Source organism: Macrobrachium nipponense, chromosome 35 (assembly GCF_015104395.2).
Source record: "Macrobrachium nipponense isolate FS-2020 chromosome 35, ASM1510439v2, whole genome shotgun sequence".
In the NCBI taxonomy this organism is placed as follows: domain Eukaryota; kingdom Metazoa; phylum Arthropoda; class Malacostraca; order Decapoda; family Palaemonidae; genus Macrobrachium; species Macrobrachium nipponense.
The window spans coordinates 50,902,283-50,921,976 of record NC_061096.1 but is presented as its reverse complement, the minus strand read 5'-3'; the positions used below and the strand labels follow the sequence as shown (position 1 = coordinate 50,921,976).

General features: G+C 37.6%; 1 protein-coding gene across 1 annotated transcript; it reads right to left on the bottom strand.

Annotated features, from left to right (window-relative positions):
- Window positions 1-257: 257 nt before the first annotated feature.
- On the bottom strand, window positions 258-17,234 carry LOC135208752 (gamma-glutamyl hydrolase-like). Its single transcript, XM_064241251.1, has 8 exons — window positions 17,100-17,234; window positions 14,513-14,630; window positions 8,838-8,964; window positions 6,596-6,646; window positions 5,220-5,449; window positions 4,319-4,425; window positions 2,095-2,320; window positions 258-523 (listed from the first exon to the last, which is right to left on the bottom strand). Exons 2-8 carry the CDS (start codon window positions 14,625-14,627, stop codon window positions 399-401), a joined length of 981 nt encoding a protein of 326 aa, XP_064097321.1. The 5' UTR covers window positions 14,628-14,630; window positions 17,100-17,234; the 3' UTR covers window positions 258-398.
- Between the last annotated feature and the right edge of the window lie 2,460 nt (window positions 17,235-19,694).

Below are 19,694 nucleotides of genomic sequence, written 5' to 3'. Positions count from 1 at the left end.
AAACATAAAGATCCAGAAAATAAATGACATAGAGTACCCTGAAGTTTGCTCTACAATAGTTAGAGGTTGGACGCAAGATGGAAGAAAGAAGCTTGAAAGTGGGCATGGGAGGAAAATGGATACAAAGTGAGTGCACCAGGGGAAGGAGGGACTCTGTGCACACCTTTAGTAATGCCTACAGTTCACCGTGTGAGGTGTATTGACAGCACTTACCCTTTACGAGAACCTCTGAAGAGATGTTCAGAACAACTTACGTCCTTCAACCTCCATTTATATGTATGAAGTTTTTTTTCTTATTATTAATTTCTAGAGAGAGAGCTAAAGTGATATTGAGTCAACAAATTCTATGAAAACTGAGCTACGTTTGCTGATTCCTTATGGAAATATGCGTAGTATCTTCAGAAGAAGTAACACTGTTCGAAAGAAGAACGGTAGAGCCTTTTAATGTAGATGGGTTTGTAGTTGTATATGAGAGAGTTCAACTCTTCCTCCTCTGTCGCGAACTTCTGATGGTTCAGACGAACTGTCAAAATAAAAGAGCAAATGATGAAGAATATTAATCATAAGTTATTATGGATACATTATTCAAGAAACATTTTCATTTCATGCTGTTGTTTTTACGAATATAAAAACACACTAGTACCAACAACGATACGATAAGATTCGGATCTTGTCTCATTTAGCAATCAATTCTGATGTCAGTCCAGAATCGTTGCTTATCTAAGCGGATGGACTGGTAACAAAATCACTGGTTAATATGTTTACTATTCTGTAATCACTAAGACTTTCTTTAAAACCTTTCTAAACTTTCTTCCATAAAACAAATCAACACCTAAACGCCAAATCACAACAATTGGTACTCGGCTGCAATGACTTTTTGTTTCTTGATTTCTCCTGCTTCATCGAAGACAGAGCCAAGTCTCGCTGTTTCCTCCAACGCTTCAAAAATGAGAAGGCACTCACTGAACCTTGAGTTATCTTTGGTATAAAATGGAAGTTTGTGATTTTATCGGAAGAAAACTTGGGCTCCAGACATTAGTTCAGGCGTTGGAGGAAGCGGGAAGAACATAAAATGAAAAGGTCATTGCAGCTGAGTACCAATAGTTTTGATTTGGCGTTTAGGTGTTGATTTGCTTCATAGAAGAAAGTTTAGAAAGGTTTTAAAGAAAGTCTTAGTGATTACAGAAGAGTTCCGAGAAACACTTAGGTTGACCATAAGTTTATAACACATAAAAAAAATTTTAAAAGGGGATTACTCACGTCTTTCGAAAACTATATTCTAAAAATTTATTTTAGATAAGTATTTTTTTTAATGAATGCAACTATGTGGAAAGGGCTTACGATGCGAGAGCTCTTTATCGATACTAACGGAATTTGGAACTCCATACAGGTATCATAACTCGAAAAATCTTCCAGTTACCTATAATTATGTAAAGATACAAAGAAAAATCTCAGTAGGTCTTGTCCTGAGCACTTTCCCTTTTCTAAGCCGACCAAAAATCAGAAATTACTTTTTTTAGAACACTAATCCACCGCACTGCTTTGATAATAATATTAATAATAAAAAACTTGGCACAGAGTTCGACAAAGTTTACTCAGCCACTGCAAGATGTTGGCAACTGTTAGTTCTTAACAGCCTGACGGACAAGCAAGATTACTCTAGAGGTCAACTCGTCTTGTGCTTTGGATAGCAGAATAATTTTCATTTATTGGTATTGTAGCAAGGCAACACGCTACTAACAAGCAGTATTACCCAGAGAAATCATGTTTATTTATCTACAATAGGAGCGATTCCAAGAGGAAGCTTAAGTAGTAAGCATTCTAAAGGCTAATTCTCAAAATGACTATATCTTCAGACATTAACATAGAGAAATTGTACAAATCAAACTTGGATCAAAGGCGCAAGCCAAATAATAAGGAAAGACCGGAATACTTGCAGATTAAAGAAAAAAAATCTACGAATAAATCATGAGAAGAGCTCAAAACACAATTTGTAATTGCCTAAGGACAGAAAAGCAAACATAAAACATTGAAAAGAATATTTCAAATGTCGTAAATGAGCCCAAACTAAGACAGGATAAATGTACGTATTACCTTTATCGACGAAGAGGTTCACCACGTACTGGGAGGACCTGATAGCATCTCTGGTGTGAGGAATGGAATCATAGCCCCACTCGAAGAGGTTTTTCTCAGGATGCCACTGGAACCCATAGATGGGGAGAGAGTGATGCTCGACCGTCGATATGTACTCTAGGTCGTTATCGTCGTAAGAAGTCGACAGGATATTGTACGAGTCGTTTAATCCAAGACCGTAGAAGACCTGCAATGGAAAACATTCATGAGTCTCAACTGTCACAATGATTACATTTTAAAACTTTCATCTTCCGTTGAAGTATGACACAGTCCAGTTATTGATGTTGGCTATTTCAACCTTTGGCGGTATAATTATTATTGTTTTTATGATCCTTTCCTTTCATTTTACAAATTTAGAAAAAATCTCGATTCCGTTATCAATTTCGATAGATTTTGCGAGTCCCGGGTCATACTGTGCAGTTAAGGAAGAGACAAGAGTTGCTACAAAACAGACACTATACTTTATATTATGCGTCTGTTATGCATTTCAAAGAGAATAAGAGCTTTTATACAACAATTATTACAGCTGTAACAAAAGCACATAGGATGGAGGAGTCATATACATATGCATGTATATACATACATACATACACACACACACACACACACACACACACACATATATATATATATATATATATATATATATATATATATATACATAACTACAATTATGTCCATCTAAAGCTTATCTTATCCAGAACAAAAACAACAACAGTTCAATGAGATCGCATTTAAGAAAGTAGAAATCATTATGGCAAAATAAAATGCAATCCAGGTATGAGTGTAGCCCGAAGGACACTAATTTTAGAAGAACAGAGATTCGCATTTTCTCTGAAAAGAGGGATCCTCCAAAACGCTATAGCAAAAAGCCAGTATAAAGCCAGAAATAGCATACACGATGATCAAAGAATACAGAGTTGATGGGCGTTCCTTTCATCTCAGTCGGAGCGGCCGAGTATAGTGTCTCCACTCCACCCGAGATTATTATCACTGCTTTTTATGTAACTGCGGTATTCACGTTGTCCTCTGTATGGCTTATTTTTTTTTATTATCTTAAAATTCAAGTAATATGTTTATTCCCATCCTAGTCTGAAGGTTCTGTGTTAAATGAAATGTTGTTTGAACATGAAGTTAAGGGGATGAGTTTATAGATCGCTCATTGATTGAATTGAATATAAGATTTCGGCTAAAGGCCAAGCACTGGGAGCTATGAGGTCATTCAGTCCTGAAATGGATTGATTTGATTTAAATAGATTTTTGGCAACTAAGGCCATTCAGCGCTGAAACAGAAATTGACAGTAAATGGTTTGAAAGGTGTTACAGGAGTAAAACCTCAAAGCAGTTTCACTATGAATCAATTGTTAAGAGACGGTGGAAAGTAAGATGGAAGAAAGAGAATATGAAAGGGGGTACAGTAGAAGGAACGAAGAGGTTGCAGATAGGGGCCGAAGGCACGCTGCAAAGATAGAATGTTTATTAAAAAAACACCACACTTTCACTTTAACATATTCTAATTTGAATTAGAAATTCGAAAGTATTTACCCATTAAAAGTCTATCAACGAATTTACTTATATTCTGCCACGGGTGACGTGGCACAGGACGAATAATCTGATTCTACGAATAATTTGGCAGAATCAGGAGTAATTACCTTGTGGAAACACTACTCTACAGAGATTTTGGAACAAATGTAACCACGATCTTATCATGGTCACAGTGTGGAGGTTCACGCGGTTAGATTATTCTAGCAGCTTCTAGATGTGGGATACTGTACCACAACGACGTGTAATATCATGTATCACACAACAGCATATGGGGTTGGCGCAGTGACGGCGCATCCAGACACGAGTGAGTATTCTATTTCTCGTGCTTGATATTTGAGAAATATGCATTTCAATACCCATAAAACGTTATTATAATAAAAATGTTGTGATAAATAACTAAACAGGGAGCACTGAAAGACATTTTTCGCACTCTGATTTCAGTTTTGTTCAGCAAAGAAATGAATTTATGTCACTGGATGCTTTATTACCTTCAGTGTAGTCACTCTCTGTCCCTCGTACTTTCTGAAATCATCGCCACCATATTCACTACGATCATCATCATTTTTGAGACAAGAATTCAACCAGGATCCTTCACACACTTCACGCATAATTAAGACCTGTATTATATTCGCACACTTACCTCCTCTATAACACAGTATTTGTGAAAATTGCTCGTCGAGTTTGTAGTTCGGAGTGTGTGAATGACGTCACCTGGGGCTTCCTTGAACAGCTGGGACTCGTTCCAACCTGATGAAGAGAAAGGAATATAGAACTTTAGGCCAAAGGACAAGCAATGGGATCTATGAGGTCATTTGGCGCTGAAAGGGAAATTGACAGTGAGGAGGTCTGGAAAGACAGACTGAAGAAAGAGAATAAGGACGGAGGTACAGTAAAAGGAATGAAAGAAGTTGCAGCTAGGGGTCGAAGGGACGCTGCAAAAGTCCTTTAAGGTCGTACTACAAGCCGACTACCTACTAAATACATGGCTTTGTCTATTCCAGGATGGTCGTACGTGCAAAGCTGTTTTGTAATCAACTGATTTAATACCTGGTCAGGCGTTTGTGGCTTAACTGTAATAATGGATGCTAGTCATAGTGACAGCCTGAATCTAATTACTTTTCGTTAATCAATAACATCCATATCTATAATGAATACTGATTTCAGTCAGAACTTTATGCCACTGATATCTTAATATCGTTGTTTTTTTTCTCTCTCTTTTCCTTAGTTTTGTTTTCATATAATGACTACGGCTTGAGTAATTATATATGAGGCCTTTTTATAGTTGTTACCTGGGTTTATTGCAAATTATTTCTAGGCAACTCTGCCTCTTCACTGTCACGGATTTCCATGCTTTAACATCATATTTTTACCTGTTCATTTATATCATCCTTGTCTCAGTGTTTAACGACTATTTTCGTCGTCATGCATAGCATACACACAGCCATCACACCAAATTCAGTTAATATATCCAGCGAATGCATTCCTGTGCTGTAGATTACAGCAACACACAGGCAAAGAGCCCAAAGGGAGACGGTGCTTACCAGGCCTCATGTAAAGAGGATCCGAGCGATCTTGCGCCTTGCAGGGCACCAGAGGCCTAGTGTTGTCCGCCTCGAGGAGCATAAGCATCTCAAAGCCCAGGCAAATGGTCATGAGTGGGATCTGTGTCCCTCTTTCGGCTGCCTCTAGGACGAGGTCGTAGAGAACGCGACCCGCCCGGCCGTACCCGCTGCTGTTCGTAATGGAAGCGGATCCGCCGGGAAACACCAACCTGCAGGGAATAGAAGGATTTTAGTTTTGTTTGTTTGTATGGTGCTTTAACGTTGCATGCAACCAGTGGTTATTCAGCAACGGGACCAACGGTTTCACGCGACTTCCGAACCACGTCGTGAGTGAACTTCTATCACCAGAAATAAACATATCTGACTCCTCAGTGGAATGACCAAGAATCGATCTCGCGGCCACCGGGGTGGCAGGCCAAGACCAAACCGACCACGCCACTGAGGCGCTGATTTTGGTTTTGTACAGAAACGTTGTTATTGTTAACTTTATTGCTATCACGCATGAGTTTATATTCACGTTGCGATTTTGTTGTCAACTGAAGCTGGTGGCAAACTGACAAGGCTACTGTTCTTAAGAATAGCCGGTAAGGACTATATATAATATATATATATATAATATATATATATATAAATATATATATATAAATATATAAATATATATATACAAAGTATTAAAGGACAATTAAAACACTCTGGTTTGAAGCTAAGGACTATATTTCGGTGGACTACCCCAGGCATCACCTAAGGGCATATCCCCCACTATATATTTCACTAATGAAAACTCCCTCTGTCATTCATTGCTTGATAAGTGTGGAAGTAAGTTCACCGAAATATAGTCTTTAACTTTAAATTAGTGTTTTCATGGGCCTTTTATACTTGGGAAATATCCTGTTTTAACAGAAAAATTTATATTTATTTACACACACACACACACACACACACACACACACATATATATATATATATATATATATATATATATATATATATATATATATACATACATCTAGTATCTTTGATGTATACATAAACATACATACAACTGCTGGTTAAGACACTTGTCAAAATATGTAAATTTCATCAAATCCGACCAACATCTTTTACTGAACCACTGAACTTATCAGTAATGAAAAAAAAACCTGTCCAAAATCACTCAAGCTAGGTCTGTGTTACTAACTAATATAGTCACAACTTTACTTAATATCACAAAGGCAGCAGTTGTGACAGCAGTTTGCGCTTGCAACTGCTGGCAACTGCAGCAGCCATGTCGTCAACTGCTGTCCTGCTCGCTATACGGATTGTTCACTAAATCCAATTCTGTCACTCTCGTCACTTTTGAAACTTGATTAACTTACCCATTGACTGAGTTAACAATGTTCCTGTAGTACTTCTCGTTTTGGTTTATTCTGTGCGAAAGAGAAAGGAGTCAAATGTAAGAATTATTGGAATTATCGGTGGTGGAAAAAAATAACTATGATGAATCAATGTTGCAATTAGAAAGTCGTGAGGTAATTTATAAACTTTTAAAAATTACATCAGCGAAAATGATACCAATCCTATAACTACAACTACTACTACTACTACTGCCACTACTACTACTACTAATAATAATAATAATGAGACGAATTTTCTCAATGTCGAGACTGGAATATGATTAAAGGTAGCGCTTTTACAAATCATGATAATCCACCACTGAATATTAATGTGAATCTTTAATAATAATAATAAATACCACTATAAATACCACCCAGTCAAATTGGAGGACTGTGATAGAGCAAAAATAATAATAATAATTATAATAATAATAATAATCTTAGTGTTCATTATCTAACAAAAAATCATGAAGAATTATAACTTCAGTTCATTTTCCGAAGTTCCCTTCTTACTTAAGTTGGTTTGACTCTTACATTTAATTTCTTCAGTTTTCTCTGAAAGCTATGAGCGTAGTCGTTTCAAAGTTTCCTTCCAGAGTAAAGACTCTTTTAATAAAACACCGACTTAAAACTTGTGCGAAATCAAGTTGGTAAGGCGTCTTAAACGCAAGTATTTCTTAATGCACACGAGAAATATGTCGAGAAAGTAATGATTAAATTTTAATTTTCGTTCTACTGTTTGTACCAAAACAACAAAAACGAGAAAACAACTCGTTTCTCTTTTTATGACGGCATACGACTTCGTATAAAGAACTGTCCATCTCAAGTAGAAGTTTGTTTGGTTGTATGGTGTTTTACGTTGCATGGAACCAGCGGTTATTCAGCAACGGGACCAACGTCTTTACGTTGAGAGTGACCTTCTATTACCAGAAATACACATCTCTAACCCCTCAGTGGAATGCCCGAGAATCGCGGCCACCGAGGTGGTTCGCCAACACCATACCGACCACGACACTGAGGCGCTTCTCAAGTAGAAGTAAGGAAGGGTAGGAAGATTTTTGTCTCATCTCTGTGACCTTCAGCGATATTGTCGGTCGGTCTCGTGGACGCATTTGGGCCTAGAAAAGGATCATTCGGGAAGCGAAAACAAATTAGGAGACCATGTCCTTAGTGAAGAATAGATTTCATTAAAATGGATTTGATATCAAAAGTGGCGTTATCTTATCCCTAACATAAATGCAAAAAAAAAAAAAAAATGGCACATACAAATATGAAAATCATGTCACATCGATATGCAGTCACTTGACAAGCTTGTTAGTCAGAAGAGTATGACTGAATCTAAGGAGGTGATCATCACAAGAAATGACAGTGTCTGGTAAAAACAGGCAGCATAATGTTACATTAGTGACAGATCCAGAAATCTATGATGAATTGTAACAGGTGTTTACAATGAAAAACACGTGAATTACCAAGATAGTTGCATAAACAAGAGAGACATTAATTAATAAACAATGACACTATTATGAAGAAAAGTGGAAGTTTTTCCACATATTTTTCCTCCTTCCAACATTCAGCAGCATGAAACCACTACACCTCACATAGTGTTTCTTGTCGCCAGCTCTCCAGAGCGCCACTTCCTCTCTTCTTTGCCACTGGCGAAGTGGACAGTGTGTGTGTTTCCCTCGATCTTGGTGTGGAAACACTTGCATTCCAAATGGCACCTGCATTCGAAGATCTTATCGTCTTCAGCTTGTCACTGCGACAGGAAGGAATCTCACTGGTCCTTTACTTACTCTGGTGACTTCCCTTTACAAATTAAGTGAGGTAGAAAAATGTTTTACCTTTATCAGTGATTTTCTTCGGCGCAATCGAGTTTCCTGTACAGCGTAAATCAAGGCCAGCGAAAATAGATCTATGTTTCGGTGGTCTCGGTATAATCCTGTATGAGCCGCGATGGTGGACTGGTCTATATCGTTGTCACACGCAGAATTATGGCTAATTTTAACCTTAAATAAAATAAAAACTACCAAGGCTAGAGGGCTGCCATTTGCTAAGTTTGATGATTGGAGGATGGATGACAGACGTACCAATATGCAGACTTTTAGCCTCCGTAGTTTTTAACGTCTTAAGGCGGACAGAAAAAGCGCTGACGGACAGACAAAGAGCCATCTAGATAGTTTTCTTTTACGGAAAAGCGAAAAAAAAGAGGATACAGAATACTTACAATATAGGTACAACTCTGGCTCCACCGGACTCAAAGAATTTGACGTACGAAGCAGCAATGTACATAGTATAGTCAGATCCATTCAGCGCTTTTACCATTTTCCTTGAGGGTTCTTGAGCCAGAATTCCTGAAGTGAAAAGAAAAAAAAATATATATATATGCATTTAGTTATCTTGTATGGGCGCGCATCATCTGATTGTTACTGACTCGTAAGTCTCTTGCAGAAATAAGATATTTGCTTCATGTAATAATTTCTCGGCATCTGATTTAAGTTCAGGAAGTGTTCAGGCTCAGACACCAAGTGATGGGAGAAAAACAAGACATGTCTAAGAGTTAAAATTCTGAAAAAAAAGAACCAAGGTCTCTCGTCTTAATCTGAAAAAAAAAGACTTATAAGGCAAATCAATGAGTTGTCTGAACTAGGAAATTTAAACTGAGAAGTTCTGTCTTTGAGAAAGAATCTTTCCCGCCAAATCTCTTCACTTTTCCTTAACTGCAGTGTCTCCGAGCCATATGCCATTGGCTCCATTGGCTAATCAGAAATGTTGAATACTGTAATCAATTGTAATTGTGGGGGGAAAATCCAAGCACTCGACATTATCAGGTATCAGTGATATATAATCCTTACTTTTATCAACTCTGATATGGAAGTAATTAGTAAATTGATTGGGGTTGGGAGGTAGTAATACTCTCGCTTTAAAGAAACTGCGAAAATACTCAATCTTGATGATTGCAGCGGTTTAATCCATAACGACGGTAAAAAAATGACGCCCTCACCTCATTTTCATCACGCAAAATAACATTCACCTCCACTACATGAACGTGCAATGAGCATATACGTAGTCTACAATATCAAACATGTTATTTATAGTCCCTGTTGCTGCGCACCATTTTCATTCGATGACCAGATGCTGTATAGTTCTGGCAACAGCTTGGTTACCCGCAACAGCTTGGTTACCCGTAACGCTTCATGGAATACTACTGCGTGAAGCGATTTTTCACGTCATAAACCCTGCGGCTGCAGAATCCATTGCTATATGACTGGGTCAAGTTCTTAAACAACTTACCGTACAAGATAGACTGTATACCGGAAGCGCTGTAAATTGGCCCTGACGGGTTTATATAACGTTCCACTCTCCACACACGCAGACACACAAAACTAATTATTATCAAAAAGCATTCTTATTTACTAAAAAAAAACTATCTAAGAGAGAACATCCCTAAAGCAACTCAAGAATGTGTTTGCCTTAAATTATTATGACAAAAACAAAACTATACAGAAAAAGGAAAAATGAGATAGAAAAAAAAGGAAAGAACTCCGAGACATTTTAACGAACAATGCAATTGATAATGGAGAGGTGGGGGAATAGGGGGAGCTGTTCTTCCGGTTATTAGAAGGGGTGAGGGTAGCCGTGGGGGCGGAGGGTTCCTAGGTATGGGAGGACCGGCCTATGGTGATGCCATCTCAGCATTACTTTTTTTTTTTTCTTTTCCTTAGAACTACCCACGTAAGTGTGCGAGGATGGTTTGTTCAGTTATGAAATTATATTATTTAGTTATGAGTCTACATTATTTCAGAATTTTTCTGAGTAAAAATCTGCGAGTAAAAACTTAGTGTTTTATTTATCAGAAGCTGGCAACTAGATACTCCGGCAGGGTCCCACTGTCTCTGCAGCGTAGATACTAGATATATGTTGTGTTCCACGGTCGATCTACGAACATTAGTGAGATCATCCAACGATGGCGTTGGACCATCTCTATGCTTATTCAGTGATGACGTCACACTGCTATTTACTCAACTTGGAGAGTTGTCTCGCATGATGTCAAAATGAACGTTTACAGTTCTTGTTGTTATGGCAAAGAGGGTGATAACTGAGGCATGCTAATTTCTTTGTGTCCCCCAGTGCTTTGTTTACGTAAAAGGAATGACGTAAATCTTGGGATAAAACCAAATTCATAACAAAACTGAAGAGTTCTTTATGGTGATGCCACTAACCGTAAAGCGTCTTATAAACTGAGAAAGTTGTAGAAAAGGCGAACTGTAACGTTGTATCATACTGCTTTAAGATATATCATTTCGTTTGCCTGGCAGAGGGAAACACTGAGTGTGCGACGCACCGGTGCACTACGAAGGTTACCTAATGAAATTTTTTGATGAATAAGATCAAAAGTAATATTAGTAACTCAAAGTCGATTATCATAATTACAGAACAAAATCTGATGCCGTCTAGGACCCTTTCTCGCGTTATGAAGCGCTTGCATAATAAGAAAAATATAATTTATGGCTTGCATAAAAATTACGAGTTACATCATCAGGGAATTATCCCTACAATCATGTGAAAAAAATTTTCGGGTAACGCCTTCTTAGTTCAATTTCATGACAATATGTTCACATAGACTTGACTAGAATTACAAAACTACACAAACTGACATTATATATATATATATATATATATAGATATATATATATATATATATATATACATAATATAAGCTACAAATAAAATAACCTATACCCACAGAAGATTATATCGACAATTCCTTCTACCTTGACAAAGATTCGACAACCCATTTTGGGCTGATGCTTGAATTCCAGTGACTTTATACATTCAGGAACACCTTACACCCAAAATTAATTATATATGAATAGTCCGTCTATCATACATCATCAGACATCAAGGACTGGTGCAGGAAGTGCAGGATAACTCTTATCCATTGTACCTTGAAAATCCTCACAATTGGTAGTATTCTGTGAGATGACTGTGTGAATTTCTTAGATTATATTAACTGAAATTACAGTTACAGGTGCTTTTATACCAGCCTTCCGTCCGTTGTAAATCGCTGTTTAATTATCTTTGATACCTTATATAACTTTTTTTTTTATATATATAATGATATGATATAAATGCTATTGTTTTTATTGGCATCTTTTATGTTCACCGGGTGCAAGACTATAAAGCTTCAAATATGACGGGGAAATTTTAAGTAGAAAATTCAGAGAATAAGGTTTTCAAACAACCTCTTCTTTGCACAGGCATCACTGATACACAATTTTCTATGGCTTTGATAAAAAACTGTCTGGCGTTCGTTAACAGAATGGGAGAGATACATAAAGGAGGAACGAGGTGTCCTCCATCACTACTCAGAAACTCATACACCATGCCTGTATAATGTAGGTCTAGTGTTCAGTTGACCATTTCATCAATATTCCATTTACCATCAAAAGCCTTCTCTCTCTATGTATGTTACGTGCAATGTTTCTCCATTACTTACATGCTTCTCACGTAACTGTTTCATAGTAAACCTTGATCCAAATACACATCCAACCTGTGGTTCCGATACCAGTCCTTCTGACATCTGACTTTTTTCCATTAAATTTATACCATACAGCTTCTCTGGTATTATTATTTCAGTAGATGAAACCTATTCACATGGAAGAAGCACACAGTGGGCCACTTGACGTGAAACTCAATCTTCCAAAGAAAGTTGGTTTCAATCTCCTACCGCAGACCCCACACTGCAGCTTTAACTGATCATGATACAAAACCTATGATTTTTCACCGCCCTGGGGGAAGACACAAACCCGCGACATCTGAGTTGCATTCCACGACACTAACCGCTATACCAGCTGACCAGTATACATTACATAACGTTTGGCCTCCATCATTTTTACCCTCATGCAGAAGAAAAAAACTATTCTCTCATCCAGTCCCTCTGAACTTTTCCGTCATCCAGACATCCCTTCCACACCCTGTCACCTACTCGATCAGACTTTCACCACGCTACCAAAGCATCTAACATGTCATCCCGTCAGCTCCGGGTATCTGTATAGTCTTCAACTTCCTAAGTACCTCCTGGTGTCCTGAAGCGTCATTTCCACGAGCAATATTATATAATTCGCCTCTGACTCTCAATTATCTTTCCCATTCAGCAAGTCTTCAAAATACTCCATTCAAAACCCCACTCCCTTAAGAAATTAACTCATATTCTGAGACCAGCTCACTAATCTTGTCTTGTGACTGTTTTGTTTTATACGCACACGCAAACACACATAATATATATATATATATATATATATATATATATATATATATATATGTATTATGTGTGTGTGTAAAAATTCCATGTCATACACACAGTATATACATACATCTTCCATAACGACATGCATGTATCAGTTCAAATTGACAGCTCAACTTATCTTCAGGTGACTAAATGACTTTTATCATTCCTAGAAGTCATCGGAATCAATTTTACGTGCTTCAATCTAATTTTATGTGGTCAGTGGCTGAATTTTCCTCACACGGCAGCTGTAGGGGCATCTCCTTAAAGGTCAACTCACTAACTACTTTCATATATGCCGATTTTTAATAAACACATCAACTTAGAAGCTGTCCAGATTGTCAAGAAAACCGAGTTATTAGCATGTACAGTTAACTGAGGGGTTACGCTATTTTTTCATTAATGACGAAATACTAAGTCATGCAACCCCCCTGCTATAGCCGACAGAATGTAATTTCTCTTTATATCTGAAACAATGCCAAGCAGCATGACATTAATGTAGATAATGGGAAAATACCTTAAAATATGATTTTCACTAAGGAAACCTAAATGACGTAATGTATTTTTGTGTTAAAAGTACGTCATTATTAAGCAATGGGAAGAAATTAAAGTAAAGGCAATTGTATAACTATACTCTTTTTTTTTTTTTCATTTGTCCATCCGCCTGAGGTGTTTTCGCATGGTAACACTGCGTCACGGGCTTTAAATAGTTACGCTGTGTAAGTTTTAGGTTAATAAAAGGATATCTGGGCGTACATTTGCAACTGAAAAGTGTTTTGATAATTTACTGTAATTTACTGTATGCGAATTACACCGTTAATATCTCGAAATAGGATATTATTTAAAGCCCGGGAAGCAGTGTTACCATGCCCAAACACCACAGGCGGATGGACAATTCGTTTTCTTGGCAACAGGGCCACAGTGTTGAACATTGCCAGCACAGTCTACCTGTCTCTACCTCAGGCCACACTCAATTCATTGAGACACTTTTGCTTGCAACCCGCAAATGCTTGAGATAATAGGGCTTGCAATGCTTAACTGTTTGATGAAACTGTGCAACGTAATCTGACTGTGTTTGAAACTTTCAAATGAAACTCTGAGATATTAAATATAACACACAACTTGTTTATGTCACATTAGGTTTAAAGCTGTACTGTCAAATGTTTCTCATTCTACAGGCCATCTGAATTCGGCTATATTTTTGCTTTTTTGTTTATATAGATTTTTGGCATTATGCCAAGCACTGGGGCAACTAAGGCCATTCAGCGCTGAAACGGAAATTGACAGTAAAAGGTCTGAAAGGTGTAACAGGAGGAAAACCTCGCAGTTGCACTATGAAACAATCGTTAGGAGAGGGTGGACAGTAAGATGGTAGAAAGAGAATATGAACGGAAGTACTGTAAAAGGAATTAAAGTAGTTGCAGCTAGGGTGCGAAGGGACGCTGCAAAGAACCGTAAGTAATGCCTACATTGCACCGAATGAGGTGCACTGACGGCACTACCTCCCTATTGGGGAATTCGGCTATAGATGAATCAATAACACGACAACTAGGACGCCAGTCGGCGTTACAAACTACGAAATGAAGTCAACTGTATTGGATTCAAAATCTCACCGATAATAGGCCGAGGATTGAGTTTCGGCCGCTGAGTCATCGTCTGGGTACTCGCGGTGCCCACCATAATCGCTATCACCGTAGCAAAGACTGCAAACAGCTCTCTTGCTGCCATTACCTATAAAAAAATAATAAATAAATAAATAAAAAGAACATTAATGAGAGAGAGAGAGGGAGAGAAGTTATCACATTTCATTATCACATTTCTACAAAATTACTCGTTGTAGGGAAATGTAAGTCCAATGATGTTATGAAAAAGATTATATATAACAACTGGCGATATTCAATTTCAAAGTAACTGCATCCAGTGTAAAAGGGGCAGTACTGCAATACAATATCCCTGATATCGGTAAAAACAGAAATATAACAGCGAAATATTTCGACATCACAACAGAAATAAGCTAAACTAAATAGCGCACAATGGTATAGCCATGAGAGGACGTAGTCCCTAAAATGAATCAAGTTTACTCTTCAAGATTAAAATTTCAAGTCAATAAAATAAATAATAAAATAATTCTAATGAAAACACAAGACATAGTTTATCACCACAATTATAATTCACTGATGCGCCCTAAAAAGAGGATATTTCTAAGGCTCTGAAACCAGTGACAGTGATGCGAACAAAAGTTCATCCATTTAGGAGTAAAAGTGAAATCAGGCAATATTCAAATGAAGGAAGGGCTTGGCCTGTCTCCTTGTATCTGGAGGGAGATGGACATGGAATATAAACCTTAGGCCAAAGGCCCTGCACTGGGACCTATGAGGTCATTCAGCGCTGAAAAGGTTACTGAGAGCAAAAAGTTTGAAAGTTGTAATTGGAGGTAAACCTCACAGTTGCACTACGAAACAATAGTCGGAGAGGACGGGAAAAAATATGAAGAGATACAGTTAATATAATGACAGAGGTTGCAGCTAGGGGCCGAAGGCACGCTGAAAAGAACGAACCTTAAGCAATGCCTACAGTGAACGAGTGAGGTGCACTGAAGGCATTAGCCCCCAACTGGATCTCGGCAAGTGCGCTGTTTCAAAATATGGGGCCAATCACATCTATAGACACAACGCTCCTATGTTGGTGAGTTCTAAAAACAGATAAGTGATCATGATGCTACTCTGCAGAGAGAGAGAGAGAGAGAGAGAGAGAGAGAGAGAGAGAGAGAGAGAGAGAGCCTCCATACACGACAGTGTTTTGACTGATTTACTTTTAATCGTTGCTGTAAAATTCTTTCTCACAAGAGAATGCTGAGACTTGAGTCATTTTGAAGCCAAATAATTGTACTTTCTTTTGAGTTGAATATACAATTTAGGCCAAAGGACAAGCACTGGGACCTATGAGGTCATTAAACGCTGAACTGGAAATTGACAATAAAAGGTTTGAAAGATGTAACAGGAGGGAAACCTCGCAGTTGCATCATGAATCAAGACGTGTTAGGAGAAGGTGGAAAGTAAGACGAAGGAAGAGAATATGAAAGGAAGTACAGTAAAAGAAACGATAGTGGTTGGAGCTAGGGGCCGAAGCACGCTGCAAAGAACCTCAAGTAATGCCAACAGTGCACCGCATGTGGTCCGCTTTCGGCACTAACCCCTACGGAATGTACTTTCGTTTAGTATCCTTGAAAATCTTAAGCAGCAAGATCATATGGGTAGTGTGTTACGTTGATACTATATATGTATTATATATATATATATATATATATATATATAGATATATATATATATATATATATATATATCCACAATCAAGGATTCGATGGAAGACAAACAAACAGGTACTCATGTAAATAATCGATAAACTGTAACAGGTCTTAACACCTGGAATGCTCTCTTTATAAACGATCATTTAATCATATTTAATTTTTCACCAAATCACCATAATATAATGTATGGTTGGTCAACAAAAACTGGGAGCTACCTTATTATAGTATTCACATTCTGTATTATGACATTTGAAATAAAAGGTTATCTGCTAAATCGCTGATATGAGCAATTTTCATCATCCCAATGCAGGTGCAAACGCTTGCTTAATATTCAATAATACTGAAATAGTTAAAGCAGTATTCAAATAATTAAATGAAGATTAAATGAATAAAAAACCAATTAACAAGAGTATCGACGACAAACAAGAAGAAAAATATTAATATGAAAGATAAAGACTAAATAATTGAGGAAATGCGCCAAAACAAATAAACAGTATTTTTGAAGAAATGAAACGCTTAACAAACATACAAACAACAAAGGAAAGTGTAAAACTTAAAGGAAACAACGATGACATTAAGAAAAGTTTTGCTTGTTCGTTGCCACTGGGAGCAAACACACTTCTCTCTCAGAAATGGCAACATACCATGAATGACCTGTAATCACTAGGCCTACTGAAAAGTTCATGATCTGAAAAAACGTTTGCTGGGTTAACCTAATTTACCTAAGCCTTAGTACATTGGGAGCATCTGAATCTGTTTTGCTTCTGGGAGCCTTAGGCAACCATTAGGCCCACACAAACAATATGTCCGTTCTTATTTCGACACTTCTTTAATGACTAAAAGGAAAAAAAACTAATTGATACAAATAACAATTTAGGTGAAGTTATACTTACAATCTAAGTTGTGAACTTTTCGGCGTGTTCAAGTTTGTCATAGTCTTGGAATACACTGTAGTTACAGTACGCTGGAACTAAACTGAAGGAGGAGGTTATCAAGGTTTAGGGCCCGGTCTGCACACTGTAATTACGATCCCTGTACCTTGGCGACTGACAATCGGGAAAACATGTCGTACGGATAAGAACGCACGTTTTTTTTTTTTATACATATTTATATATCTGTTCATGCAAAGACGAAAGATTCAAATAATAAAATAAGGGGAAAAGGAATGGGTCTCCAAAGTGACACATTTGGTCAAAAATCAGTAAAATTTACATTTCTATGCAAGTTTATGTCATTTATTTACTAATAATTCTAGAAACTGTATGCTTCAAGGCCACAGAACTTCCCGACGTCCGGTCAGTCACACTTCCTTTGTATCCTCGATGCATTTTATGGGAAAACTGGTTACTGTCAGCGCCGCCAAACTTGGAGGAAACCTTTGAAATTATGGCCGAAACCCAGCTGCAGATAACTTACCATTCCCTTGTTCATGAAGAGTAATTGGGACATTGATTGATCCTTTCATCAGGATGATAAATTTATTTGCAGAGCCTTGATTTTGATAAGAGAGGCCGGAAGTGCTACTTAATGATAACAGTTCCATGACAAGACAATCTCAGCCGTATGAACACATACACACACACACACACACACACACACACACAGAGCGCCTCAGTGGCGTGGTTGGTTTGGTGTTTGCTTCTCACCTCGGTGGTCGCGGGTTCGATTCCCGGCCATTCCATTGAGGAGTGAGAGATGTGTATTTATGGTGATAGAAGTTCACTCTCGACGTGGTTCGTTGCTGAATAACCACTGGTTCCATGTAACGTAAAAACACCATACAAACACACACACACACACACACACACATATATATTATATATATATATATATATATATATATATATATATGAACGATTATGACTTAAATTACCCCCAAGGCCAAAACAGGACGCTTTTCCGACTATTATGAAAACGGAATGAGCTTATATCATCCTCAGTAGCTATAAGGACCGATTTTCAATAACTCAACGCTATTAGATTCTACATCTCAATATGATGTGACTATTTAGGATTCTTGTATTTAAACCAGTCTTTTGGAACATAAAAAGTTAATTCCTTCGTGAATCTAGTATCGTTACTCCTTAAAACTTAAGGGCATCGAAGAACTTGTTAGTGATTATGCTTTTAAATGTGTCAAATGCCAGAGAACAAGTAATAAACCAGCAGTGCAAGCTCTAGAGTTACATCCAGTGCGGGTTCCTGAAAAAGTTTGGTCTCAGGTAGGAATGGACTTGATCGGACCCTTGCTGCAGACAGAGAGAGGACATTGTTATATGGTAGCAATGAATGATTACGAAATTGCCAGTTGCTTCGCCTTCAAAACACAAATCTTTATCTTTAATAATATCCTAGTAAAATGTTAATGACAAGTATAATGTGGTGTCACCACTGTTTTACCTGAAACTGCTTTTGGCTCCAACACAGACAATAATAAAATAGTATCAGTAACCAAGGAACAAGACGGACGACAGCTTTAACATTATGATGTGCTGCCTACATACTATCGGTGAGTGCTGTTGCCATAGAAATTCAACACTTAACTACTGCACAAGTACCAGTAAGTTATCTGACTACATAAACTGTAAGATAGTTCTTATGTAGAAATACTTGCACGATTTTGACAAACTTGCCGTTATTATGTAGTAAATTACAATACGTAGTTACTATGTAGAAGGAGAAATGGCCTAGAGGGGGAAAATGTCCTAGGTCTAAAGTCCCCCCGTGAAAAAACAGCCCTGGTTGTTATTCCCGGGGTGAAATCAATCCTAGGCTAATTTTCCCGGGGGCAACTTCAGTCAGGGGGGAATAATTTCCTGTTACACCGGCCAGGAATCTACTATTATAACAACAAAGCTTTCGAAGTTAAACATATGTGCTGTTGCCAGAGTATAGTTAAATGCTTTCTTTTTCCTCAAAAGAATCATGGACCTTGATCATACTTGTTATCCTAAAATTTTAAAGATGTCTTTTTTTTTTTTTTTTTTTTTCTTTTCAAAAAATGTTCCAACATCCTGACAGAAGGACGAAATTCTGAGTACCTCTCACGTATGTGAATACATGCGTACACTTAAATGCTAATTTTTGCTTTGGAAATGCCATATCCAAGTTAAAGTGAGGCAGACCTTTGAATTTTGACACGGTCTGCTTTGGAACATTAATTCCTGTTTTAAATGAATATGTATGAAGGCTATGCTCTTGGAAAATGAACAAATTTTAATTAGAATTTCCAACTTGGGAGTTGGGAAGATTAAATATAGTTTCAATGGGTATTTTTTCCCCATTGCTTTCAAAAGCTTATTGATGTGTTTTTCGGACTAATTTCTATTTTCATCGTATTCGGGTATTTATGCTTAAATCTGAAGTATATTTTCTTCTTGCCTGACTTCCTGTTAGCCCCCCCGTTCCCTTACCCCCCCCCGCCCCCCCCCCCCCTCTCTCTCTCAACTTATGAACCTGCACAACTTTGTATCAGCCATAGCTCGGGT

Excerpts from the sequence above, each read along its gene's own strand:
- LOC135208752 (XM_064241251.1), bottom strand. The coding sequence starts at position 14,627 with ATGGCAGCAAGAGAGCTGTTTGCAGTCTTTGCTACGGTGATAGCGATT. Across the intron at positions 5,450-6,595 it reads ATTGTTAACTCAGTCAATGG|GTTGGTGTTTCCCGGCGGAT; the intron begins GTAAGTTAATCA and ends TATTCCCTGCAG. Across the intron at positions 524-2,094 it reads GAACCTCTTCGTCGATAAAG|TTCGTCTGAACCATCAGAAG; the intron begins GTAATACGTACA and ends TTATTTTGACAG.